The 27,991-nt window shown below is 44.3% G+C and overlaps 1 protein-coding gene, 1 long non-coding RNA gene and 1 pseudogene across 2 annotated transcripts; 2 read left to right on the top strand and 1 right to left on the bottom strand.

Moving 5' to 3' along the window:
* Positions 1-3,097: 3,097 nt before the first annotated feature.
* Positions 3,098-11,552, bottom strand: LOC115314518. The gene is made up of 4 exons (XM_029973675.2): positions 11,541-11,552; positions 8,532-8,623; positions 6,193-6,382; positions 3,098-3,297 (listed from the first exon to the last, which is right to left on the bottom strand). Exons 2-4 carry the CDS (start codon positions 8,619-8,621, stop codon positions 3,155-3,157), a joined length of 423 nt encoding a protein of 140 aa, XP_029829535.2. The 5' UTR covers positions 8,622-8,623; positions 11,541-11,552; the 3' UTR covers positions 3,098-3,154.
* Positions 11,553-22,080: 10,528 nt separating this feature from the next.
* On the top strand, positions 22,081-25,767 carry LOC120845410. The gene is made up of 3 exons (XR_005716649.1): positions 22,081-22,303; positions 23,836-23,915; positions 25,487-25,767. It is a non-coding gene; the product is annotated as an uncharacterized LOC120845410 (long non-coding RNA).
* A 55-nt stretch (positions 25,768-25,822) lies between these two features.
* LOC115316642 lies at positions 25,823-27,588 on the top strand (annotated as a pseudogene).
* Positions 27,589-27,991: the final 403 nt, after the last annotated feature.

The raw sequence follows: 27,991 nt of genomic DNA, 5'->3' as shown, positions 1-27,991 counted from the left end.
GGTCTTTGCACCCCAGCCTTGCTGTGTCAACATTAACAGGGGCTGACAGTGAAGTGGCTAAAGACTTCTTATTTTGGCTTGAAATAGATAGCAGAAGCATCACGACATCAATTGAACAACATCATCATGAACCTATGCCCTAAACAGATCTCTTGCTTCGCTCCTAAGTGTAGCGTATTCACTGTTCAGTCTGTGGTCGCGTCTCGTGAGTGACAGTGAGCTCCTTTTTCAAATCGTGCGGCGAAAAGATGCCACGCGCTGCGGGTCAAGTGCAGACGTTTTGCGTCTCGCTTAAAGTTAGACGTGCCTGTTTTGCTAGATGTATTTATTTTGGATCTCTGCTACAGTTTTTTGTGAGTTTAGTGCATTATGCTTGTATCAGAAACCTGCATTTGTAAGTACCTTTTTTTAAAATTTGTTTAGCGGATTTCTCCATCCAAAAATAAACAAATCTTGCAGTGGTTTGTTAGTGGTTGCTGGCGGGGCCCCCAACATTGCCCAAGCTGTCTAAAATAGGTTCTAATATTCTGGTAGAATGCATATTCCACACTTTTTCTCTATAGCTACCACGTCGTGCACTTTAGATGAAGGGAGCGCATACGTCGTCTCGGAGTGTTGGCTGGTGAGGAAGCTTGAGCAAGTCGTCTCCTACTGGCCACCTTACAAGCAAAAACAGCAGGTCCTCAATGCAATTTTAGAGAAAGAACAGATTACACTGACTTGGTCGAATCACCCAGTGAAGATTCTTCACTCCTACATTAGGTTGGCGATTTTTTTTTTAATTGAGCGTATAATTGAGATGATCGTTTCTCATGCAGCCACACTGCAGCACGCTTCAAACCATCTGGTCGCAGCTGCCTGAGCACCCATTTTGGACTGACGGACCGGATGTAGCCCCAAGACAGGAAAGGGCTAGGAGGCCTGCTGGCCATATGGACAGCGACTCTTCGGACGATGCCTCAAGAGAAAGAGTGTGTCCCGGTATAAGGCTGTTCATTATAAATTATTATACAATGTGAATCAAAACTTGCATGAATAACTTTAGCGCCTTATGCAATTGTAAAATTGCTAAATAGTTATAGTCAGTAACAGGTCAGTAACAAAGGGCAAGGGAAACGAAGGCTGGATAGGAGAAAGCAGACTGAAGGTAGAAGAGGAGGTTTTTGTCCTCTCACTTTCAACACCCCATCTGTTTTCTCCTTTCACACCTTTGTTTTCCTCGCTCTTTGATTTTGATTTATCACTGAGTGTAGGTCAGTCTGGTTAGTGCAAGCACATTGTAAAATTCAGTAGTTAAAATTGAAAGAATGAAAGCACGAAAGATGTACACTGACAGCTAAAAGCTGTCAGTTAGCAACATTTAATTCTGGATGGAAAATTTTGTGCAGTGCCCGAAACAACCAACAATGGTTCAGCCTTGAGCGAGCCTCCCCTCTGAGCAACATGGAACTGTCCGAATCATGTACTGCACCCCTTTCGGCCACCGCCTCGGCCATGCGCTCCGAGCAGGTATTTCATATTGCTGCAGACTGTACCACATCAGTTAGAATTGCTTGTCCTTGAAACCTTGCAACCCTTAGCAAAAAAAGACCGTACTTAAATGCATTTCAAAATGCATTTAATACACGTATTATTTCATATTCTTTTGACCACACTGGAAATGCATTTAAATATACTAAGATATACTCCAGACGTATTAAAAAAATAGCAAAAAAATGTATTTAAATGCATTTAAAATGCACACCTGAAATTTATTTAAATATATTTCCCAAATGCATTTTAATGTGTTTTAAATATATTATGTACTTGAAATACATATATTAAACGCATTAAATGTATTTCCCAATTGCATTTAAATGTGTTCTGGAAATGTATTGGAGCACACTTTACGTAGATATAAAATATATTTAAATATTGCTTCCCAAATGCATTAAAATATATTTAAATATTGCTTCCCAAATGCATTAAAATACATTTTAGCACTACAAAAGGAATATGTTCTATATTAAGCAAATGCACTGAAAAGTGCTCACTCATTGAACTCGGACTCAGGCATAGTAAAGTTTCATAATTTATTTATTCAAATAGACACCACCATAAAACACCTTCTAAAGAAACTGCCATACACTAAGGACTTTGAAGGAGGGACACTGTCTAGAGACTTAACTTCTGAACTGTACTCAAATGATAGGAATGAAATTGGCGGAGATTTAACAAAAGGTGTATGTGTAATGTGAAACCTTTCAGCTCTCTAGGACAATTTAATATACCTGCCTAAAAAGATATGTCACTCTTCATTAAGAAATCTATGATATGCAAATAAAGCTATTAGGGATCATTATCCCTGGTTGAATAGAAAGTGGGGGATGTGGAACTTTGCAGTATCTAGTTTTTATAACTCAACTGTAAATATTTCAGGAAGAGTGATTACCGCAAACTATGAGATGCATGTCAATTTCAATGTCCTATGTCAATTTTTAAAAACAGTTTTATTTCTCAATGAGGACTTCAACTTAAAAAAATAATAAAGTAGATAACCCAATTCCCCAGTATATTTCACTTCATCTTGATTGTGGTATCAGAATATCTTTACCTTCGAACAAAGGATTCCGAACGTATGAAATTTGTAGCAAAAAGTGGAACCAAGGAAATGCATTCAAACATTGAACTCCTTTACTTGTTGAAAATATCTTATATCAACTTAACTGTTTGCATATGGTTATCAAATTTAATGTAAGGGTGGTTCCTAAAACCGAAAACCTCAAACTTGAAAAGTGTGTTTTTTCTCAAATATTTTAAATTTAAGCTTGTGTCCGCCCTTAATATATCCAGAGTTTTCATTTGTCTTCTTTTCCGCACAACCCTCAGGATAGCCAATCACCGCAATTTACAGAAAGAGCTTGGCGAATGATGTGGCCGAAAATATGATTAGATCTAAAATTGAAGTCCGAGGTGGGACGTTGCACAATGCAAAACATCATGCCCAGTGTCCTGCCACAGACTTCAATTTTATGTGTAATCATATTTTCGTCCACCTGATTCACCGAGCTCTCTCTGTGAATCAGAATGAATGACTGTCCTGAGTGTGGTGCAGAAAAGCAAACAAGAGAATACGAGGGCAGTTTTTACAGCACTAAAGAAGAATGGAGGTTCCTTAGTCGCAGGCATCCTCGAACAGTCTGGCCTGGGACCCGCCTCCATTCTTCTTTAGTGCTGACGAAGCATTATTACATTTGCGCCGTAAGTAAGCGCGGACACTTGACTCCGTCTGGTCTGGAAATTTGGCCACCACGTGGGCTAGAAAAGAAGAAAACAAGCAACAAGTTAACAAAAACAGGCTTTTCAGTTCTTAAAAAAAAACACTATGTAGGAGTGTGAAAAATACTGGTTCAAATTGAATAGGTTGCCATCACTTTTCAGTTTCACAGTGCAATAGACGTATTCCAAAACTCTAAGCACCTGGTCTAGGCGTAATGCTACATTATGCATTGTGGGATTTAGTGGGAAGCGAATTCCATACGCACTTGACTACTAGCCCTTAGGATCCCAGAATGCAATACATGAAGTCAGAAATCTATGGAAGTAGTCTATTGAAAGTGCAGACCACTGTTTTTTTTTTAACAAAGTAAAAGCTTGGCATGGCGCTTCGCTGTTTCATTCAAACCACTATTCACACACCCTTAAAGCAATGTGATGAATCAATTGTGCATTTGCCTCTTCTGAATAGTAAAGGGGCCTGCCAAGGGTCATAAATTGTTACACATGCCAGTTATCTAGAACAGGGGTTTTCAAACTTTTTAGTCTCGCGGAGCCCCAGGAAGCCTCAAAAACTGCCGCGGAACCCTCCCCTCCCCCCCCCCCCCTCTATATTTGCCGACCGAGAAGAAACAGATGCACAATTGTAGGCAATTTTGCTTGAGTTGCTTCCCATATATCCCCATCATATCAATCGCGATGTCAGTACAAAGTGAGATGAAGGCGCTTTGCATAGTCCTGCCGTGCAGCCTGCAGCATCGGGGGAGGGGGGTTGCAATTTGAGTGTTCGCGGAACCCATGAGAACAGCTCGTGGAACCCGTGTGTTCCCCAGAACCCAGTTTGAGAACCCCTGATCTAGAAAATAGACATTAAAGTTTCTTCCTATCTATAAAATGTAAACTTATATGTGACATAGGTCTGGCTCGCGACAAACTGCATTGTGCAGCGTTGGCAGACGCTTCCCGCTCGCCTGGTCGTGGAGTGTGGCTGCGTACGTCTACCTGTGAGCTTTTGAGGCGCACAACACCAGTGCTATGTTGCACCAGCTGCACCGTCAGGAGATTGTGCAGCTTCGTAGGCTGTGATCATGACCTAATACTCTAAGCCTACTTCGCCTCGTTCTTTCCTTCTTCGCCAGCCGCTTGGCTTGCCACCATCCTCAAACTCCCCAAGAAAACTTGTCAAAAACACCAAGTCACCGTATCTCGTTTCATTCTTTCAAGTCCTTTGATAGAGCGACGACTTGGTTAGCGACACCGAAGACCTCGCTTCGTATGCACCAAAATGTTTGACAACTTGTTCCTGCTGCCAAAAAAGGCTAAAGATTGTGAGATATATAGAAGACATTCACATATACTCTGACCAAGAGGTATGGGCTAGTTACGACAAAGTCTCTTATTTCATCACTTTCTGCTTTTGCCATGGCTTGGAAGAGTCAGTCTGTGTTTTACGCTTCCTGCAGTTCTGAAGGAACTACAGACAATAGACGATTTGCAACTTTCCCAAGTGCCCCGACCCACGCGCAAGGAATTGTGGGAGAGGCTGTCCCTCGCCTGACCCCTCTGCCTTGAGATTGCATTGCCTTGTCGCTTGTCTCCTCTTAATCTTCTGTTTTTCGATTCCATTACCTATTTTTATCCATTCCAGTGTACTTTGTATTGCTTCTAAGTGTTTCTATTATCTTCTGCGTGGGATATTTCTTGCATATACATAGTATTTGTGTCTTTATTTTGCCTTTTTCGACGGGAGTGCCGACGGACAACACACCGCTTCTTGCGTCGTTCCCTGGGTGAGTACTACAGTTGTTACTGATTCCTTTCGCGCTGTTAGCTGTTCATTTTGGTTCAATATGACCCGCGTGCAGTCGAGAGGAGCCGTTTATGAACACCTGCACACATGTCATAGGGGTAGGCAGAGCTCTGAATTAACAATCGCGATGCGAGAGCCGAGTGCGCTGTGATTTGGCCGCCCATGCTCACTCCGTTGACTCGCACTGTAGCATATGCCTTCGAGTGCCGCTTACTTGACCAACATACAGCACGCTGCCTTGTTGCAGCGAATCATTTGTCCCAATATCTGCAAAACCGTAACACCGTTCGGCATATCCAACCCTGCGGTGGCTGACAACTGCACGCAGTGGCGCACCGTTGTTAGCACTTGAAAAAGGGTGTTTGCAACTGACAACCGCTTGGCAGATAGATTAAGAAGGGATACCATAAGTGCATACAAGCCGCGACGTTGGGCCACCGGCGCTTGCAAAAGGCTCGCACCGCTGCGCGCAGTTGTCAGGCGCCGCAGTGTTGCATATGCCTCAGCTTCTCAAGCATTCGGACAAATGATCTGTGGCGACAAAGCGGCGTGCTGTATGTTGGTCAAGTAAGCGGCACTCAAAGGCATACGCTACAGTGCGAGTCAACGGAGCAAGCGCGGACGGCCAAAACAAAGTGCACTCGGCTCTCGCGTCGCGATTGTTGATTCAGACCTCTGCCTACCCCGATGACATGTGCGCGGGTGTTCATAAACGGCTCCTCTCGACTGCACGTGGGTCAAATTGAACCAAAATGAACAGCTAACAGCGCGATAGCCGATAGGAATTTGTAGCAACGGTAGTACTCGCCTGGGGAACGACGCGCAAAGCGGCATGTTGACCGTCGGCACTCCAATCGAAAAAGGAAAATAAAGACACAAATACTATATATATGTAAGAAATATTGCGCGCAGAACAGAACAAAAATACTTAGAAGCAATAAAAAATACACTGGAATAGATAAAAATAGGTAATGGAATGGAAAAACAGATTAAGAGGAGGCAAGCGACAAGGCAATGTGATCTCAAGGCAGAGCGGCCAGGCGAGGGACAGTCTCTCCCACAATTCCTAGCGCGCAGATCGCAAAGCAACGACAAAGCAACGACGTGCTTAGTACAAACACCCTCACCGATGATGTCGCTCACAGCGTCCTTGCACAGAACTTCCTTTCCACCCCCTGCCAGGGAGCCCCTCAGACAGCTGTTGGCCAGGGTGTCGCAGCCGAACACCATGGCGGCGAGCTCCTGCGTGTATATGGACGGGGTGGAGCTCAGCCGCCGCAGTCTGTGCTCCGCCAAAATGATGGTGCCAAACCGCATCTGCGATAGAAAGGAAATACATATGACATACGAGGCATGCGTTTCGAAGTTCTCAGTAAAAATATTTTCCTGTAATAGAACTTTTTACTTAAGGGGGACATCAACCTAAATAGTTACATTGATATAAAATATTTTCAACACGTTGTGAGGCAGTAACAAAGTGAAGGAGCTCAATGTTTGAATGCCTTCTTCTCAGTTCCACTTTTTGCTGCTATTTGATACGAAGGAATCTTTTGTTCGAAGGTAAAAGTATTCTGATACCACAATCAAGATGAACTGAAATATACTGGGGATTCAGGTTATCTACTTCATTTTGTTTTAAGTTGAAGTCCTCATAGAGAAAAAATTATGTTTTCAAAAATTTACATAGACATATATGCATCTAATTTTCTTAAGTAATAACTCTTCCTGAAATATTTACATTTGAGTTTGAAAGACTGGATAGCTTGAAGTACCTCATCCCCCACTTTACATTCAAGCAATCAAAACGGTGCTCAATAGCTTCATTTGCATATCATAGATTTCTTAACGAAAAGTGGCACATCTTATGCAGATACTTAAAATTGTCGTAAAGAGCTAAAAGTTTGCACAATCCACCTACATCTTATGTTAAATCTCCCCTGCAAAGTTCATTTCAATCACTTGAAGGCTTTGTTCCCTTTTCGCTCAGCGGACTATTTAGCTTAGAGATAAATATAGAAGTTACATATATTTCAGTCCTGCGGGGCCGAGCCCCAAAGTCGTAATTATTGTTATTGGGATTCTCACGGATTAAAAGACCCTTTTGCACAGTCCCCTGAAAGTCCAATAATCGGGGTTCCACTATACCTCTAAGCTAATAGCCCGTTAGACGAAAAGGAAACAAAGCCTTTAAATAAATCAAAAGAAAAGAAAAGCATGGTGGGGTAAAGGCACTGATAAAATTGTATTGGCACTTTACCAAATTAAAAAAAAAAAGTGATTAGTAATTTGCATTCTTCAGAAACAAATTAGCAACGCCCTCTTGGACATACGCAAACTTCCGAATGCCATCAAACATGAAATTTCCACATGTCAACACACGCAGCTCAGAGCCCGCGACACTCATCTTTGTCCTAAGTATCGGGATCGGGTAGTTCCCATTTTGACGACTTCATTGAACGACACTGTGTCGCAGAAGGCGCTGATGTATTTGGCAATTGACGTGGTACACAAGTCATGATGAGGCCATCTGGTCAAGGCCCTCCGCCATTTAGGAGCATGTAAACTTCTGCAGAGCACGTGGAACTTGTAGGCAGAGTATACAACCGAAACTCTATGCCTTTTTCGCTTTCTAAATGCTCGGCACGACCCGCCAAGCGAGATCACATGGGACGACAGAACGCAAATGGAGCAGCACGACTGAGCGAAGAAAGAATGAATGCTCAGAGAGGAGCGCGAGAGCAAAGCGGGACATGTCGCGGGAAAGCAAAGAAACGTGCTATTGTTAAAAGAAAGTGGAGTACGGAAAACAAAGAAAAGCAACATCGCCAGCAAAGGAGATGGAATGAAGAGAGCCGCGGTGACCGATAGAACAGTTTTTCGGGGAAGGAGGAGGAAGCCGACGCAGCATGCAGAGTTTTGTTTTCAAATTTGGTCTGTTTTTCCCAACAAAACAATGCAAAGCAAAAAGAAAAAAAAGAAAGGATGGTCGCAGTAGATGTACGACATGGGATTGGTGTTTTGCACGTCGTGCAATCCAAACCTTTAATGCATTGTTTCTAAAGGGAGTTCGCCAGGACCGCGCCAAGTCGTGATCTGAGGCAAGTCCCAAAGCTTGTTAACATCGAAGCTTGGGCTAGTTGGTTTTCCATAACTTGTACTTCACAGTGCATAAACGTCCCACAATAGCAAGCACTCACTCAATCAGAGACAAAAACATACACACAGCACACAAAGTCCCAAAAAAATGTGGTGTGTGCATGAACCCGATTTTCTTTTTTCTATCATAAAGATCACATTTTTTTCCAATACAGCAATCCAGTTATCAACCTATTTTATATCCCATTTCGCTGTTACAAAATATTTGCGTTAAATATTATCCTGCATAATGTGCTCCAAATTCGTATAGATTTTTTTCAGAAAAAAAATGTGCATTCATTAGGTAAGTAACTACTCCATCTAGACTTACAGGAGGGCCTACATCCTCGGGTACCCCAGCATTCACAACCGCAGGAGCGGCCTCCAACCTTGACTGCATGGCCTCTAAGAGTCCTGGCATCCCTGTAGAACGAAAGAATAGCATTAATTGAAGCGAATATCCTAGCCCTGTGCTGTGTTGATACCAGAGCAGTGTACCGCTGCAGGGTGTCTACCAGCAGAGGAAAGCTTGAATTGACAATGATTAAGGCCAGCAAATCGTCAGGGAAAGTGTAAAAAAGCTGGCCAAGTCTGACAACATTGAACAGTAAATATAATGCCGCAGTGCGCAGCCATGCTGGATAGCGCATTGGAGAAGCCGTGTTGGCTAAATCCGCTACAAATGTTGCTAGGCGGTAAAAGTCACAACCCGTATAAACAAAAGAGCCGCTGTAGCTTCATGCTCTAGCAAGCACAATAAGCATAACCGGCAATTCATTCATCAAGCTCAGGCTTTCTCGTTGAAGAAAGTGCTTTTAATGGGGACTGAATCAGCCTGTATATTTCTGAAAAAGGAAGTTGGACTAGGCCTGTGAAAACAGCTCAAATTGCACCATGCTCAAAGAATTTCCCATTTGGCCACATAAACAATCTCAATAACTGGTTTTAAATTATCTAAGCATCAGTGGCACAGCATGTGCTCTTTATGTGAAAGAGGGACATAAGCATAAATTAAAAAAAAAATTTAAATCATTTTTCAAATTTGAGGTTTTTGGTTTTAGAAACTAATCATACACCCTTACACTAAATTTAATAACCATATGCCAAATAGTTAGGTTGATATAAAATATTTGTAACGCATTGTGACACAGTAACAAAGTAAAGGAGTTAAATGTTTGAATGCATTTTTCTCAGTTCCACTTTTTGCAGCAAATTTCATACGAAGGAATCTTTTGCTCAAAGGTAAAAGTATTTTGATACCACAATCAAGATGAACTGAAATATACTGGGGAATTGTGTTATCTATTTCATTATTCTTTAAGTTGAAGTTCTCGTTCAGAAAAAAAAAACTGTTTTCGAAAAATTGAAATAGGACAGATGTGCATCTTATATTTTGAGGAAATAACTCTTCCTGAAATATTTACATTTGAGTTATAAAAAATAGTTAGCCCGAAGTCCCACATCCCACACTTTATATTCAGGCGGTTAAAATGGTGCTTAATAGCTTCATTTGGATATCATAGATTTCTTAACAAAAAGTGACACATCTTCTTATGCAGGTAAAACTGTCCTAGAGAGCTGAAAGTTTGCACAATAGACATACATCTGATGTTAAATCTCCCCTGCAAATTTCATTCCAACCACTTGAATAGTTCAGAAGTTAAATCTCTAGCCAGTGCCCCTCATTAATCCCAGCTTGTGGATTAAATAGCAGCCTATAACACATCAAATCATATGGTTGCTTATTCTGGTAAAAAGCTAAAAAGGCTTTTACTTATTCTGCAAATCGCTAATTCATCAAGAGACAAACTAATGCATGTCACATATTTTCGGTATCTGGGCTTATTTTAAGAGGAGGTCAAAGAGCCAGAAAAACCCTTTCATGGCACACTTTATACGTGGGAATGCATAGTGCACACTTTAAATTTAGAACTGCTCAAAAATTAAGTTCCTTGGACTTAATTGGTAAAACCTTATTACTGTAAAAAAAAAAAAACTGGGCACTTGAAACAGGCCAGGCCGAGGCACTGAGTCTCCCGGTGACTGGACTGTCAATTTAAAGAGGAAGGGGCCAGTTTTTTACTTCACATCCCACACTTATACTGATTCATACATTCAAGTAGAGGGCACAGTGTGTCTACAACAAACAACACCCTTGCTTCTGCCGCCCCAGTTCTCGCTTCCGCCTCGGCGACCTTGGCCTTGGCCTCAGCCACCTCGACCTTCGCCTTGGCCACCTCGGCCTCAGCGTTCGCCACCTTGGTTGCAGCTATGGCTGCCCTCGCCTCGGCCTCAGCTGCCCTCGCATCGGCCTTGGCGGCCCTGGCTTCGGCTTCCTTGGTTGCTGCCTTCGCGGCGACGGCTTCTGTCTCGGTGCCCGGAAGGTCAGCAACAACGGAGGACGGATCCTGCGCGTGCAGTGCAACGGTCCCCTGGGTAGCAGAGACTGTTTTAATAAGCGTTCAAGACACGAAAGACCTTACTAAGTCTTCCTTGAACTATGCTGGTGAAAGGATCATACTGATTATTTTAGCAACACCTTCTTTTGACCCAGCAGCCTCTCGGCAAACAAAACCTAAGTAACCTCATCCATGCACAGTTGGCTCAAGTAACTACTCCAACTGAACTTAATCAAAGTCCGGTAAAAGTGGTCTATTACCTCTTGAGCAAGCTCCAACCTGATTCGCTGCAGGATCCGGTCCTCAATCGTCGCTGCCTTCCGTTTACCAGCTTTCTAAGGTGCAAAGAGAAATACAGTAAGAACTCGATGTTATGAAAACCCATTTCAGAAACTGCCTAATTTAACAAACAAGTTCTGATTTCCTGCAGATAACCACAGCATTGATTGATTATATGAAGTCAGAATAACTAAATCTATATAAACATCCTATCAATCAGTGAAGTGTATTTTGTGTAAAATATTATGCAACCAGAAATGTCAGTGCATTCTAGTTGGTTATTAACAGAGCAACATACTCAGCATAGCCAGTCTTGAATCAATTACGCTTAGATCTACAGCAGCAATTTTTTCACGTTGCATTTGACAAAAGTCAATGATATGGTTTGCCTCTAACCCCTACGGTAACAGGCTTTTTAGTTAGCAAATAAATGTGTCGTTCTATGGAAAGCTTTTCTTCTTTTTTCTTTATGCACTAATGGTGCAGGTGTCTTCACAAGATTCAGACTTCATAGAAGCATTGGACACACTTTTGGTACCCGCACAGCTCTAAGTATAATGCCATAGACTTTGGACACGGCATAAAATGAAAGGCAGGTGCAAGAGAACTCTTAAACACCTTTAATGCACCTGTTGAGAAAAACAAAAAAAAAAGACATTTACCTTGACTGGTGGTTTTGCTGCGCCGTGGTCCTCAGTTTCGTTTTCCAAGAGCATCCTATCAAGGATGATATCCAGGTCGCTGCGCACCGCTAATAAGAATAAACACATATTAAAGGCTTCTCCCAACCCGAAAAAACCTATTCCTATCTATACATGGCATCGACACATCTTTCAAATTACCATTCATGTACCACGGTTCAACAGTTCCTACTGCGTGCGCAAGGGATAAGTTTGAGGTGCTCTCTGCGCCGCTCCACAGTTCTGGCCGTCTGCTACCAAAAACGCGGGACCAGGGGACCACCGTCACGACGGATGGGGGTGCCACGCAGTCCTATGTTCATAGGATGCTATTTTATGGTTGCATTATCAGATCAGTTGTTTTACTTGCATCTCGCATATATCCAGTGTAGTAGGACTGTCACGTTCCGTTTAACTTTCCGGTAGACCGCAGCGGATGCTATGAGCCGTTGAAGCCAATCCCACGCCTCGTGAATGTCACGTGACCTTCGAAGGACACGACAACACATGGGGTGCATAGCAATGCGATATATTCGTAGGGCTGGATTCACTGGGCTAGCTTGTAGCATCTGCCAAGACTCATTGGAAGGTGTAACGAGGTATAGCCCGAGGACTTTAACATATATGACACCGCAAGGATACACTGCCGCACACCGGCATGATGTCAGTTCAAATTGAAACTAGCAAAGCAGTGATCAAACCCAGACAGTCTGGGCACATCAGCACAACCCTTCGTTTTAGGACCGTAGAGGCTATAAATGATGCAACACAAACCTATTGCAGGCTTTCTGGAAACAAGCTCTGCAGTACACCAAAACTAGAACCCTCACTAGTCGCATCCTGTGCACAGAGGAATACATGACACCCTGATGCACCTTGATGGCGGTCTCGTGGACACACAATTTTTGGTAGCAGACAGCCAGAACTGTGAAGCAGTGCAACAAGCTTAAGGGGTATTTACCTCAGCCTTAGCGTGCATGAGTGAGTGTTTGCGGAGCAATGCGATGGGCGGCGCTAACGTACCGCGTAGCACACATCATGCCATTTCGGCTCATATTGGACGCTTTAGTACACTCCAATACATTGTGCATGCATGGTGCAGCAGGCATGTTCTTCCAGAGTGTGTGATGTTTTGGAATGCACCTGCAATGTAGACATTGAGAAGACAAAATAACAAAAGAAAACCTTCTACACAAATCATGTTATCTCCACAGTTAGTTTGAAGACAACACTTTATGTTTCTCTGCCTTTCGGCGGAACTAAGGTAGTGTTAGTACTTGCGTTTTTGCTTTCTTGAGACATGCTCACATCACAGGCGCAAGTCGCACAGAATCTAAACTTTTCAGCTTTTTCCAACTTGACGAAGCATGAAAACTCGGTTGTGTGCAGCTTCAAAAATACTTGCAAGCATCCTTGACTTTAGCAAGTGCCCTGAGATAAACTCAATGAGGGAACAAAACAAAAGCCCCAACACATTCTGAAAGTTTGACCATCGACACTTCATTCGATCTGGCTGACCCACAATCATATGGGCAGTGTTCTGAAATATGCTCAATCTCGCTTCACAGTATAGGCTTCATACCTTGTGACTAGAAAATCTTGCAATATTTTGGGTAACAGCTCTGAGATGCCACATGACAACCTGTCGAAGTATATTGAGATCAGACCATGAGGCCCCAAGCGGTTAACTTTAGAACTACACAGATGGGGACAACAAATACAATGACCCAGCGTTCGGCTGAAGTTTGTGTTCTCCGGTGAAGGGGAGGACGGGCTCGTTTGTTACCACTCCGGGCTGCATGAACAACGCAGCATGCACGATGCCCAGGTCCCCAGCTCAGCCTAAAAGCCGAAGTGGGTCAAGCTCGCATTCTCTGACGACTGCATTCGCGAGATATCCGGCACTTAACGTCAGTTCGTTTATTGTTAGTATTTTTACATTACACCGTGCCCCACGCTCCATTGAAGAAGGTGACACGGACATGCCCATAAGGCCTGCGCGCATGTGCACAGGCCTTGTGTTGAGTGAACACCGAGAGAGGAGACAACAAACGGGCCAGAGCGCCCCCTCATAGTTCGATCTCTTGCCCAATAGACTGAGTAAACTATGAAGTAACTCCGGTCTACCCAAGCGAGCTAATGATATATAGCAACACATCTAAAAAAACGCTTCAAAGCTTTATTTCTTTTTTAGTTTAACTTTAATTTTCGCAGCTTCGTTTGATTGACGGGTGGATGGATGAACTGATGGACAGTACGGACAGGTTTCCCCGCTTTTGTCTTGCATTTTTTTTTCAAGTGTAACTCTGAAGCGTGTAAATTCGCAAAGGCAAATGAATACAACAAAGTCCGATGTATGCTAAAAAAGAATTGGTCAGATGTTCCTGACCTACACTTCAGTGAGATATGTCGGTTGGTGCATTCTACATATATGTAAAGCTAAAGACCGGTGGCAATCTGTTCGTCAAACAATGTTTTATCAATACGAGACACTTTGCCTAAAGTTTGTTTCATTGAAAGTCTTTCCGTCTTTATTTCGTCGACACACCATGCAACGTTTCGTCGAACACAACATTGTGTTTTCCCAACAATTTTTTTTGTTTGCATCTCGTCTGGTTTATAGGGCAAGAGAAAGGAGGGTCTCGAAGGATTGGTAAACATGTTTCAGTGAATCACACACTAGCCTTTAACAACTTCCAGATCTGATTTTAAAAAAGGTTGTTGTCAACGAAATGTTGCAGGAGCTGCTGTGTCGAGGAACATTGCAGTTTCAACGAAACATATGTCCATAAAAAGATGACCACGAGCGACAAAACGATGGGGACCCCCAACATGCGAAGATCATAAATCATGAATTGGCCCCCTTAAAGGCCGACGACCAGACTCAAGATTCTGCAAGGCAGAAGACCCTCCTCTCCACGCATTCGGGCGAGGGAAGCGAAGGATGGAAAGAAGGGACCAAGAGGGGCGGGCGTGGGTGGAAAGGGTAGGAGGGAGAGGAGGAAGCGGGCGAAAAGTGGAAAGCGCGAACTGGTCGTCGGTCTTTAAGTTCGGTTCCCACATGCTGTGGAATGCCGATACACCGCTGTTCCCGTGTCGTCAGCTGTTTACTATCTGCCATCGGAAACATTTGACAGTGCCATACAAACCGGGAACGCTCCTGTCAGCATGAGCTTGGCGCAGTGTCAGTGCAGTGTTTATAAACAATTGCTAGCGCACGACGACTGGCCGCTCAATTGCAAACTTGCTAAAGCCAAGTTTACGCGCAAGCTGCATGTGCTTGCACACATGGAGCACCCGTTGGCGAGTCATGCTTGCAATTGTCTTTAGCGCAGTGATATATGTCAGCAGGCCTTTAAAGGGATGCTGAACCAATCAGTTCAGTGTCTATAATAAGTGGGGCACGATCCTTCCACAAGCCAGCAGCCCCCGCTGTGCGCGAGCACACGCAACGAAATTGACGTCCTAGTCCCCCATTCACGCTTAAGATGACAGTGAAATGTGTGGGCTCCAGGGAAAAGGAGAATAAAGACTAGCTTTTCATCTCCAGTGAGTCTGGTGTAAATGGTAAGCGATTAATTGATCTAACAACCATGTAGCTTGCACTCGTAGAGATGGAAAGCCTGTCTTTATTCTCCTTTGGCCAGAAGCCGATACATTTCACTGTCATCTTAAGCGCGAACGGGGGACTATGATGTCAATTTCGGTGCGTGTACTCGCGCACATCGGAGGCTGCTGGCTCGTGAAAAGAACGTGCGCCACTTATTATGGACACTAAATTGTTTGGTTCAGTATTCCTTTAAGCCGAATATGAAGCGAGGGCTACAGGCACGAGGCCGTTGCAGCTTGGATAAAGTTTTAGCTGACAAAGCGCTCGCGCTAGAAATGCCCGTTTCAGTGCACGGCGCACGCGCTAGCACGGGTTCGTAGCCTTCGCTGTAATATCTACATTACAAAGTTAACTTGAAATCCATACTTACGGCTGAACTTCACGATCTGAGCTGCCAGCAGCTTCGTTGTCCCTGTAGCCCGTTTGTTCTTGTCTTCGTTCGGCCAGTTCACTTTTACCCAATTGTTCTTCTGGGTTGGCCCGGTGTAAGTGGGCCACGTTTTTGAATTGTGCTTCACTACTGGGTCGAAGTTTTGAATGAGTTTTACTGACTCAACTGAAAGGCTCTCGTCCGGAAACCTGTACAGGGCGAACTTGTCCATCGTAACGCGGACACTTCGAAGTTCGAACGTCCCAAGCGAAAAACGAACGCAACAGAGGTAGACAAAAGACCCACAACCAGAGATTGTGGATTGATGTGGATTGGATTGGCTCTTAACGTTAGCCACGACCCAACGTTGCCATCAACCCAACCAAGATTGTTGTTGGTTGGGCGTTGGGCTCCATCCGACTTATTTGCGTTAAAAATCGTAAAATTTGTTATGGGTCAACATTTTTTGCTTATAACGATTTATAAAAATAGACTCTTCTTGTCTTCAGTGTTTATTCTTTCTGTGTTTTCTTTTTTTCAAGTACCTACAGTCGCCTTGCTGTTTACGACGATAAACATACGATAAAAAATAACTCATACTACTACAAATCTCTGCGAAGCGTAGCGTAGCACAGTTTCCAGACGCTCACAGCCTTCCTGAAGTACAAGGAAGGCCGCCAAACAATTGTTTCAGCAACGTGGGAAGAAAGACAGGTGCACAAAATAGGGTTGCTGCCAACTCGACAGACATTTAGTAATAATACCACGTGATTTGTACTCAGTAGGGATTACCCAGGTGCACGTGAAATATGTACCGCGCAAGATATAACTTGGTCCATGAAGTTCGGTTGAATGCCGTTTTAGCGAATGAGTCTCCAGGGGCTATGTTGCACGTTTTGGAGACTATGGGGAAGGAAGTGACGTCGTCAACAACGCTCTTTGGATGTTGATTGGTGGAGTCGCTGATGACGCGTTGCGTGGTGCTGCTATACTTCGTTTCAGCTTCGGTCCAGACGCAGCCAAAGCTACAAGCCCGAGCTCCGGGCTTTCAGCATCCCTGCCAAGCACGCGCGGTCGTGCAGTGCAAGCACTGTTCTGGGCCACATGCTCGCGCTTGTAGCATCGGCTGCGTCTGGACCGAAGCTGAAACGAAGTATAAGATACTTTCATTCACACCTACGTCACTTCCTTCTCCCTAGTCGCCTGGGAGTCCAAAACGTGCAACATAGCCCCCCAGGATTGGTATGGGTTAATACTAACGTGCCAACACTACGTAAAATCCCTGAAGTTGACGATTCGGCAAGCTACGCCGAAAACAAACTGCGCTGAGCGCGATCACACCTTGGGTTTTTCTGCTCGGGGAAAACGGATTGTAACCTCAGGCTCAATCTATTGCACCAAGCCTGGTGGGAACCGCCAGGCTTAGTTTCAGGAAGCTAGACAAGCATATCGGGGTAGACATAACAACCCACGCTCACAGGTTTATGATGTATACGTACATGTTCTTCCATTAACCGCTTGCCTGCCTTCTCAGATTAACTTCGAACATCAGGGGAAGTTAGCTAAAAGAAGGTTCGTCGAGGTCGGCGTCATTTCTTCAATAGGGGTTTTGCTAAACCGGTGTCGATAAAATGGCGTACAAGGGGTTTCGCTGAAATGGATGTTTCAGCAGTGCAGCAATGAGGTCTCCATAAAGGACACCCTTTTGGGGCTTCAGCCCCCCCCCCCCCCCCCAAATCCTGTTGACCCTATAATATACACAGCATGGCAAGTGACGCAAGGGGTAGCTTCGCAAAGCAATCCATGAGTCACGGCTGTTGTTATTTTGTGATCGGTTCGGTCGTTTCGGTTCAGTGGCGTAACAACCTGTCTTTAAGTGGGAAGGACGAACCAGACCCCCGGGTCGGGGGGTGGTGCCCGTGGTATCTCTTGGGCGCCGACGGACAGTATTTGCCCTGCCCAGTGGCGGCTGTTTCAGGGGGGGCAAAACACGTGTCTTGCCCCCCCCCCCTCCCTCTCTGAGAACTGGGTGGGGGAGGCATGCGCCTTCCTTGTCCCCCGGTTGGTACGCCCATGTTTCAGTTGCATGCGGACGTAACCATTGCAAATGCATGTTAAAGGTGAGACAAACTATTGTTTGCTGGGGCTCTAATCACTTGGTGAAAAAGGCGGCGAAGAATACCACCACTGTGATTGGACGTAGCCAAGGTCAAGCGCGGTGCCGGCCAATCAATGCCGCCGAATTATTCGCCGACGTGTTTTCCAAGTGTCTAGATAAAGCCCCTGGTCTCCGCTCTTGCTTTAATTTTTCAAAAAGTTATATTCTTAATTATAAAAAAAACACACCCGTCACGTGGCGCAATTTACCGTTACAATATAGGAGGTAGTCGCGCTATGCGTATCACAGATTAATATACGCCTAGACCCGGCCATGGCTCTGGACTCTGTCGTCTCTGGACACCCCGCCTAGATATAAAGACCAAAGTAACGTGCCAGCACCGCAAATGCCGTTGTTAATTGCTGCATAGTCCGTTTTCGCGCGTGCAGCCAGTGCAATAGGGACGCTCTAATTTCTTTTTACGATGCCGCTCTGCCCTGGCATCCCGTATCGGAGGGAAGGACGCGCAACCATGCCTTCCAGGTACAAACGGGACCTTGAGCAAGATGTGGCTCTGCACGAAAAAACCATATCGGCGACGAAGAATGCAAATGTCCGCTGCTGGGTCATCTGCAGCCTTTCCTGAGGTTGGAACTTCTGATGTCGCCAACTCCCCAGAATATGACGAGGCTTCGGAAGAGACTGTTTTTGCCGGCGACCGAGAACTACACGCCAGAGAAGTAAATATTTGTGTGTGTGTGTGTGACCGGTATTCGCGTACCATTGCGGTTAGCTCACTGTGCGTAATGGAACTAGCACTTGTGATACCAACATCTGCAGCACTACGAGAGCTTTTGATAGGATCAGTAATCGAGCTGACAGCACATCCAGTTTTCGTCCCTGGTTCCCTGGTGAACGCAAGCTGACTCTCGCGGATCGAGCTGAAATATTGTTAGGAGATGGATCTATTTGCTAACACCAACGAACAATCGTCTGCTACAAAATGTAATTTGCCGATATAAAAAGACGAAGTCCGTTAATGTGTAAATTGTCTCCTACATAATAAGTTTGTAGCGCAAAGTGCTCGGAACACAGGCATAAGTTGCAAGTGTTTGCTCTTTCACAAACTAAAGAATCGACAACCCGCACTCTCTGAAATTTCAGCCCGTTCTGCTGCCGCAAGCAAAATTACATCTACCAATAAATAAAAAAAAAGTACTAAAAAAACAAAACAGACCGCAGATATTTTATTTTTTTGTTGGTGCAAAACACCAAAATATTGCCCAGTCGTGGACTCACAAGCTGATGAAAAATTTCTCAATGCCGAGAAGTCTCTCTGCGGAACTTTAGCATAATGTCAAATAAGCAAACGAAAATGCGCTGACTCTTGACCGAAGTAACAATAACTCACTTCGCGAATGGATCGCTGCTGCAGCTTACTGTATATTAGTGAAGTTGGCTGATGCCTAAGCTTGATTTCTTCAGTTAAAGGGTGCCCACGGGACTGACTGGGAAATGCTCTCAGGAGAGGCTCAGGACTCGTGCCAGGTACAAAAGCAGGAGTTATTGCTACAATAGAAAAAAAAAACTGGAACGCTTAGATGTATGCCAAAACAGCACTGACACATATAAACCACTGTTTGTCGTTACCCTTATACATGGGTAATTTATTTATTCTCGGCACCCTGTTGGGCGTAAAAACACCGCCTTAAGAACTTTCCTCCTTCAATTTGGACACATTCCTTCAGACCCAGAACTGCATGCATTTGTGAATTCACTTGTTGAATGAAATGCGATGATGTATGGCAACTTCATTGAAAACACCTATAAAGAGATGTACACACAGATAGACATGAGGAGGAAACTGTTGAGTGTAGCTTAAAAATACAATAGAAGCTCCGCCCACAAGCATTTTGCACCCGCCTCGGGTCACCCCGCAGTCGAGAAAATAGTGTGTTGTCTGCTTTGCAACATCGACTTCAGGCAGGAGCTGTGCTCACTTGTCAAGCAGTGGCCAACGTCACATAAAACCAAATATATTTGTTTGCCATTGCATGACACAGAAAACAGGGGTGAAGATTTTCTGCCCCAAAAACATGCGGGTGACGACAGGGCAGACCGGTCCTACTATGCGACTGGTCGTGACGACAAGACTTAGCAGGGGTGTCAAGTTTCACAAATACATATTGCTTTGAGGGCATTACTTCAGTAAATATCTTTTATTTATTGACTTGAAAGCCAGGAACTCGGCAATGATGGTGCACATCGGGCCCGCTCAGATATGTCTCACGCACTGCATAAGATTTTACTGTGATGATCACAGGTCAAAAGGAAATTAATGGTCAGGCAGACATCAGGTCATTGTCTCATCGAGTTAAAGGGGTCATGAAACAATTTTAATATTGAAAGAATCTGCAGCGTGTTACTTTTATTTTGTTTACCTTAGCACAGGTAAGAGAAAACAGGCCGTGTTCTCTCGAAATGTTGAGACTGGGCTGAATAATTGCAAAGGAAAATGGGGAAAAATTTTCAACCTGCAACCGCGTGTGACAACCACAGGTACTACGGTTGTGTCGCGCTTTAGGTGTCAGTGTATCGAATTCTCAAGTTGAGCAAGTATCTGTTTTATAAGGGCTAAATTTTTATAAGTGTTGTCGTCTGAACGTAAATAAATAGAAAAAGGTCTCGTATAATTCACTTTTATCACTCCAAGTTTTAGTGGTGCCATTTACCCGAAGTCAACAAAAGTATTCTTTCCCTTCCTCCGCTGCTGCCGACAGCGATCTTCAAAACAAGACCAGATGTCTCAGAGTCCCCTAATGCCCGTCAATGGTCGTCACTACGCACGTGACTCAGTAAGTGGTATAGAGTTAAGGGGCACCACAATGTCAATCCATCTTATTTTTAAAATAAAAATAGCACATTTACACAATTATTGTTAACTGGCCTTCGTTGCACAAGCGAGGGGGAGCAAGAGAGAGAGAGAGCGCTGGAGGGTTGTTCTGAAAAGAAGAGAGCTCCGGGTCGACTGAAGACGTTTGGGCGGAAGTTGAAATGCTCGCAGTATCTCTTCGCTTGCAGAAGTGGCGACGAAGACATTGCAGGAGGAACAGATCACTGTAGGAGGTTTCTACGGAGCATGGCTGACATATTTCATGGACACTTCCAAGATATCCTCGCCGTTAGCCAAGGCCTTTGTCCAGTCAATAGAAAAGAGGGAGCGACAACTTCTTGACACGGATGTTTCTGTGGAGCAGTGTACATGGATCCCCGCTACCGCCTTCTTCTCCCCCCTGAGCAAAAGTGCCAAGCCACGTTGCATTTGACAAAGACTTGGAGGCGGATCACAGCTCTGCAATGCGAGCAAGGTTCTACTCCTTCTGAAAACTGCAGCGGCTTCAGAAGATCCGGAAGACACACCGGAAGTGCTCCTCAAGGAAAGAAAGGTTGAGGCTGGTGTGCACATTCGCGGTACCAGTAGCCCACTTAATAGCTCTTGTCCTGTATACTTCTTCTTGTCTTTTTTGCGTTATTTTATATGTTTAACTAAGGTGAACCACTTGATATGGCATTGCTCCTGGAAATGCTAGACAAGGAGCGGCGGCTTTCAAGGCGCGCTAACGTGTTACAGTTTTGGAAGGAATGACGGGAACGCCATCCAGAACTTTGCGGATTGGAGCAAGTAGCCCTGAGAGTGCCTGCTGCCCAGGTCAGCGTGGAGCGAGCGTTTTCTGCACTGAAGTTTGTTCTATCGTCTCAAAGGTGCCATCTTTCCCCGGATATGCTTGACGACGTCCTGCTTCTTCGGTCGGTTGCCTGACATTGAACTGCGCTTTTACCTACACCCCGAAATGCCCCAGCACTAGCGCGTTCGATCCACACAGTAATGTTAGCCTTTGCTTTTTATATGTAACACTTGTATAAAACATGCATAGCTTATCTTTTGGGATAAAAGATAAACTATGCATGCGAACAAGCTGTCGTTAAATGTTTTTGTAGCATATGAGTACAAACTGATTCAAACCGGTTTGAACCTTTATTTTATCAATCCGGAGTTGAACCGGAGCTGAACCGCTTTCCCTGAACTGGAACAAAAACCGGAATGAAAAACATTTTGGTTGGACACCCTGTTTTAAAAGTTATAGGCAAATTAAAATTACAAAAAGAAGCAAAAAATGACTTCCTTCATGACTTCGTAGGTTCTGGCTTGAGTGGCCGTGAACTAGAGAAGGGGTAGTGAGCTCAGCGAGTGCTCACGGCTGCCGGCTTCCATGTCGACGGCTTGAGAGGGTACCACTAAAGCATGCTCTGGATAGCTGTATGAAACGAGCGGCCGGGGCGGCTCGCATTGCATTTGCTGCGCGACTAAACGCTAATTCGGAATGATACTTCATTGGCCACAAACGACCACAAACACGGGGTAAAGATCAGTTCAGAAAGGGAGCCACTTCGCGCTGCCAAACCACCAAACCTGCTTGCAGGCCTTTGGAACGCTCGGCTGGTTGGATCCTCAAGCCCATACGACTGCAACGCCGCCGCATATATCCGGGACCTTTCTACGCTCACCGCTCACAGCAATGCGTGGTGCGCGTCAGTGCCCGATCCCACTACCAGTTCCTAGTATGCGCCGCCTTTTCCACCGCTTGCTGGCAAGTATGTCGATGACCGTAAGTAATTCAAATGGTTCGCGCCACTTATATTTTGTATTTCGACTAAAAAAATAAACGGCTTTTAGTGGCTCTGACCGGTCGTAAGGCAGGAGCTGTCCAAAACCGACAATGTCGCGATGCTGTCACATGCTGCGCGCGTTCAGTACCACGGGGTGCCCCCGTAGGTGAAGGAGGCTTCTGCGTCGTCCGGTTAAAATATGACGCACTCATATTTAGTTACTCTCTCCGTACCTGCTGGGTTGCTTGAAACACAAGAGATGTGGAAACTGCAAAAAAAGTCGACGCTTAATTAGGATTGCAGGGCCCCTTTAAAGGCAGTGCAACCTCTGAACCTAAGTGTCCTTGCACAAAAACTGTCACATACAAAAGCACAGGATGCGCATGTTATGTTCACAAGAAAAACTTGAACCGATCAGCTTTTCCTTTATAAAACCAGGTTGAACCAGAGCGTGCCTTGGCTATAGGTACAGATGTGAATGGGTGTCCCGTGGAAGAGCTGAGAGGTGCACAAGTAAGATTGTGACCCTTGGGACTACTGTACTGACACAGATTGATTTGATCGGTTTTATTTTTCGTATAAACCTGGTTAGATTACATATATTGTGATTTAGAAGTATACAGGGATAGTGTATCCTTCGAGGCTACGTTTTAAGTGTTTCACACTTCTGTGCATAGCAAACCTGAATATCTTCAGTTTTGTGGATTTTACAAGAACAGATCAGCTCATATCATACTGAACATGCATAAAAATGTGTGTACATGGTTTGCATATGATTTCATTTGGCATAGAAGGCAGGACTTACAAGTAGTTATTGTGCCACTCTCAGTTTCCCTGTTTTGTAGCAGACGCCACTCATGCATTCTAGTGTTGGTGCAAAAACTACTGTTTTTGTCGGAATGCAATCTGTGCAGGAGTAGGAAACATCAAGTGATCATTTCATAAAAACGAGTGATTGTAATACTCAGCGAATATTGGGTTTGTGAGCATCGGTCCATTTGGAATATGCACTGCAGAAAAGAGTGCTCTTGTGTAGTGGCGAGGACTCACTGCTGTTTAGTCTTCATGAAGTGTGACAGATCATGATGTGTGTTTTAAATATCATAAACTGTTACAAAATAGCTAGCCAAAATGGTAATAAAGCTAAAAAAAATTTAAGAAAAGTATGAAATAGAATGAGAATTCTCAACTCGCAGCAGCATTTATCTCAATGACACTTCTTTGCCTGTTCAATACTTGTAGCAGGCAAAGGGGAACCCACATAAGGGGGAGAGAAGGGAAGCAGGGGTATAAAGCCTAGAAAGGGCAGAAGAAAAAAATTAATGGGAAAAAAATGTTTTATTATGTTACATTTTTCTCATTTAGTTTTTCTTTTGAAAGCACATTTTATCAACAAGCTTTTTACTAATTTTATTGGGGTGGTAACATTGCGGCCTGCTTTAATAACTAGGAAAAAAAACTATAAGAATGCCCTATTGTATTCAACCATGTAGGTCTGTTGGTCTCATGAATTCCTATTTTATCACATCAGGAAGAAGTCTCAAGACCTCCATCTGTAGCAAGTGATCCAGACACCGACGCTTTAGAAGAGAAGAGACGGGAGATAACCAAGTAAGCATTGTTGATTGGTTGCTAAGCGTTTTTTTTTTTTTGGATGCCTAGAAATTTTATTGAAACAATCTTATAAGGGCCCATCTGTCAGAAAAATTTAGGACTTCAATTCGACTTCTTTTTTTTGTTCTAGAACAAACCTTTTACGGCTCCCCATCTTGTCATTTTCTCAGTCATGTGCAATGATGACAAATAATTTAAAATGTTCGAGAACCGATAAGCTGGCCAAGGGACATTTTCATTAACACAAAGTCCAAAAACACGTGTCTTAACCACAGAAACACAAAAAATACTCTTGTTTAAAAGACACTTGATACCAGATTTCTCTGTGTTGTTCCTCTGGTTTCGGTTCAACATTTTTTACCCAGTAGGTGTGGAACAGCACAGGGTGGTATGCAGACTATAATACAAATGGTAGCAAAAATTTGGATACCATGGGAGGGGTGGGCCAGCAGGAACGCGTTGCTGTGGCAACTGCTGCCGACATCTGTGCTGGCAAGTTTCTTTTGCATGCTCTGGCCCGGCACTGGTAATTTTATGGCATGTTCGTTCACTCACTACGCGGCGACGCGCTGCTAGCTAAGGCGGTCTCGTTGCTGTATCATTCAGTGTTAGGGCATGTCCGACCAATAAATGCAGGTGTTTTTTTTTGTTTTTTTCTACATGCTTTAAGCACTCTAATTAAAGCTCGTCAAGCTTTGAGTAGAGATAACAGAAAAAAATGGGAACGATTTCTTGATATGGTCACCATTTCGCGTGTCGGCACGTTTTAGTGAACACCCTCACTGCAGAGCACGCTGCTGAGCAAAACGCGTATGTCGGTGGAACGTGACGGATTGAGAAGCAGTGTAACAACCCAGAGGCAAACGAATATGCCGGAACAGAACAGTGCCTGGCCAAAGTACGCAAAAGGATTGAGCCCCTCCCCCTTCCCAACTCTTCCTCCCCCTCTTTAAACTAAATCCTAAATAAATGTGTCTTGAGGAAGTTTACATTAAGATATAATTGCAAGTCACCGATACATCTGTGCTTCCTTAGCAGCAAGAAATACTTCTGAATATCCTTCAAAGACAAAACAGTATTTACACTGATCTGCAAACCTAGAATATTATTTACTCTGACATTGCAACAATTTCAGCTTGAACACGAGGCAAACACATACAGAGGAAATTAACATACGTATGTTCCCTCTCTCTGTTTCTCATGTTCAAACTGACTTCTTTGTAATGACATGTATTCTGTTAGCTCAACTTAAGCCTGTTACTCAGACATGATTAATTGGCAATGCAATCAGCCTACCCTGTGAGTATAACCCATACACTTAATTCTATCTGAATGGGCATTCATGCATATTAGACTTTTTCCTGGACTGTAGCCTGTAGCAACCAAAGTGCAGATGTTTGGTTATTCACACATAGAAAATCACTAGGAAATAAATGCCACAGTGATTCAGTTTTAATTAATCAAGCTATTTCATGGTGGCATATAGGTGCACTTTGTTGAAATTCAATACAAACAAGAATTTTTTTGTCGCGGAGGTGTGTGGATGATTGTTTTGATACTTTTTTTAGGACCCACATCCTGATGGAGCTCCAATGAACTTCGCCATTTGCTGATGAGAGGACAGAGATTGCGGCCCTGCTGATGGCCTGCGTGATGCGCCACAAAGTTAGCGATCAAGGTATAGCAGATTTGCTGGATATGCAAAATGTAATCACCCCAGGAAAGGTATGATCAAACTACCTACTTTTAAAGGCTTTGGGGGCTGACGTGCCTGGTGCACAGAAGCACTTCTACTGCCTCACTTGTTTGGGGTGCTTGGGAAAAGCAAACTGTGAGAGTCAGGCTCGCTGTGAAAACTGTGAGCGAGATGTTGATTTGGTTTCCTGCCCTTTTTTTCTCGTGATGCCTTTAAAGGAGCAGATTGAGCGCATTCTTGCACAGCAAAACCTCAAGTGGCTTCCACAAAACACCAGAGGGGGCACAATTAGAGTCGTGGCGGGTGGCATTGAGCATGCAAGAATTTCATCTAATTTTTCCAGTCACGATATTTCTCTGTTGTGGAACACTGATGGGATCAGGGTATTCGAAAAGTCTAGTTTCGACATTTGGCCTGTACAATGCAAGATCCTGCAGTTGGACCCTGCAGTGCGTAAGCATAACATGCTGATGCCTGCGCTCTGGTTTGGTTTTTCTAAACCTAATATGACCACCTTTCAGACACCTTTTGCAGAGGAGCTGAAGGAGCTCTCTGCAGAATTTCGCTGTATAAAGCAGGGAGTGGCAGTTAATGTAAGAGTCTTTGCAGCAGCATGCCCTGTGGACGCCGTTGCTCGGTGTGCAGTGCGAAACTGTAAACAGTTCAACGGTTTTCATGGCTGCGGTTGGTGCTACCACCCGGGAGGATCCACTTATGGGTACTTAGATCCAGTTCCAGAGCAGAGAACTGCTCTGAAGCATTCAGGAGAGGCAAAAGAGGGCACTTCTGTAGTGCCTGTTAATGGAGTGAAAGGCCCCTGTGTTGCAATGACCCTTCCTCGGTTTGATGTAGTTGACGGCTTCATTCCGGACTACCAGCATTGCGCTTGCCTTGGCGTCATGCGACAGCTGCTTCGGTTGTGGCTTGAAAGTGAGAATCACGGCTGTCCTTGGTACATTGGAACAAAGGTGTCACAACTAAGGAGCTTGCTGCTAGCCGTCTCTGCTCCGACAGAAGTCACCCGCACCCCGAGGGAGTTCGAGGACAGGGCCTACTGGAAGGCATCAGAGTTGCGAGCCCTCTTGCTCTTCTATGTGTATGTTGTACTGAAGCCTATTTTACCACGCCAGTTTTTTAAGCATTTTACAGTTTTGTCATGCTACTTCAAGAGGAAATCACAGACCGAAACCTCCACGAGGCATGGGCTCTGCTGGAGAAGTTTGTGTTGCAGATGGGTGCGTTGTATGGCACGGCGAACATGTCGTACAACGTTCACCAGCTGCTTCACCTAACTGACTCGGTGGAAGCCTGGGGCCCGCTGTGGGCGACCTCTTGTTTTCCTTTTGAAGGGCGGAACACGGTTCTACTGAACTACTACTCTGGCACACAGTGTTTCGCTGAGAAGATTGCTCGTACCTTTGCTTGGTGGTAGCCCCTTTCTCTCTGGTCGGACAGAATCCAGGCACCAGAAGGAAGGGCCTTTTTTTCAGAGGATGGTCCGCCTTCAGACCGTGGGTATAGGACTGGGGTGGCGCTTTCTGGGGAGGTAGTCGTATACCGGCGACAGAGTTTCTTTGGTACCGATATCAGGCTGGAAGTTACATTAGAAGACCACCTGGGATTCCTACCACAACATATTACTTTTTACAACAGGTTCCAGAACAATGGAATTCTCTGTCGGAAACATACAGGATGCCCAAAAGGGTAAACTGTGCCGCTCAGCTGCAGGATGGCTCAGTTGGAATTATTCAAGCACTTGCTGTGTTTGATGGGAGCCCTCCACAGAATATTTTGATGTGCAACCGAAATCCTGGTCACACAAATACCCTCGCTGTTATAAGCTTCCGTCATATTGCGAGCACCTTGGCTAGTATATAAACCCTCCTACTGGTGCGAGAGTCGTAGGAATTTAGGACTTGGGGTTTTACTGTGTAGGCATCTTTTCAGCTTTCTCATCAGAGGCGTCGTAAGAAAGCTCATGAGCTCGTGTCAATATCCCGCTCGCAGTTTTCTCAAACATCTGTCTGTAAGGAATGAGCTTGTCTGCCTTCCTCCTTTTTGCTCTACATGTTGAAATTATACAACTGGTCGTGAAGACTTACAGTGTGACTGTGTAGTTGCCTTTCTTGTTTGTGTGTATATCATGACTGTAGTTTTAAAAAGTATGTAAATATTTTATAATACTTATCAACTTATAAGGTTTTCAGTTATCGACTAAGTGGATTCCTCTTTGTACCTTCATGTGTCAAATAATTTTGCTTGTGAGTGAATTGATATGTTTATTATGTTCTGTGGTGCCTGTGTGTACTGGCCAGCTCGATTATTGGTGACGAAACTTTTGCATTGTACATAATTGGAAAAAGATGCCGTCTTGTAC

This window comes from Ixodes scapularis, unplaced genomic scaffold, assembly GCF_016920785.2.
Source record: "Ixodes scapularis isolate PalLabHiFi unplaced genomic scaffold, ASM1692078v2 ptg001158l_1___fragment_5__unscaffolded, whole genome shotgun sequence".
Lineage (NCBI taxonomy): Eukaryota > Metazoa > Arthropoda > Arachnida > Ixodida > Ixodidae > Ixodes > Ixodes scapularis.
Note: the sequence above shows the minus strand (reverse complement) of the source record. Positions and strands in the feature narration are given on the sequence as shown.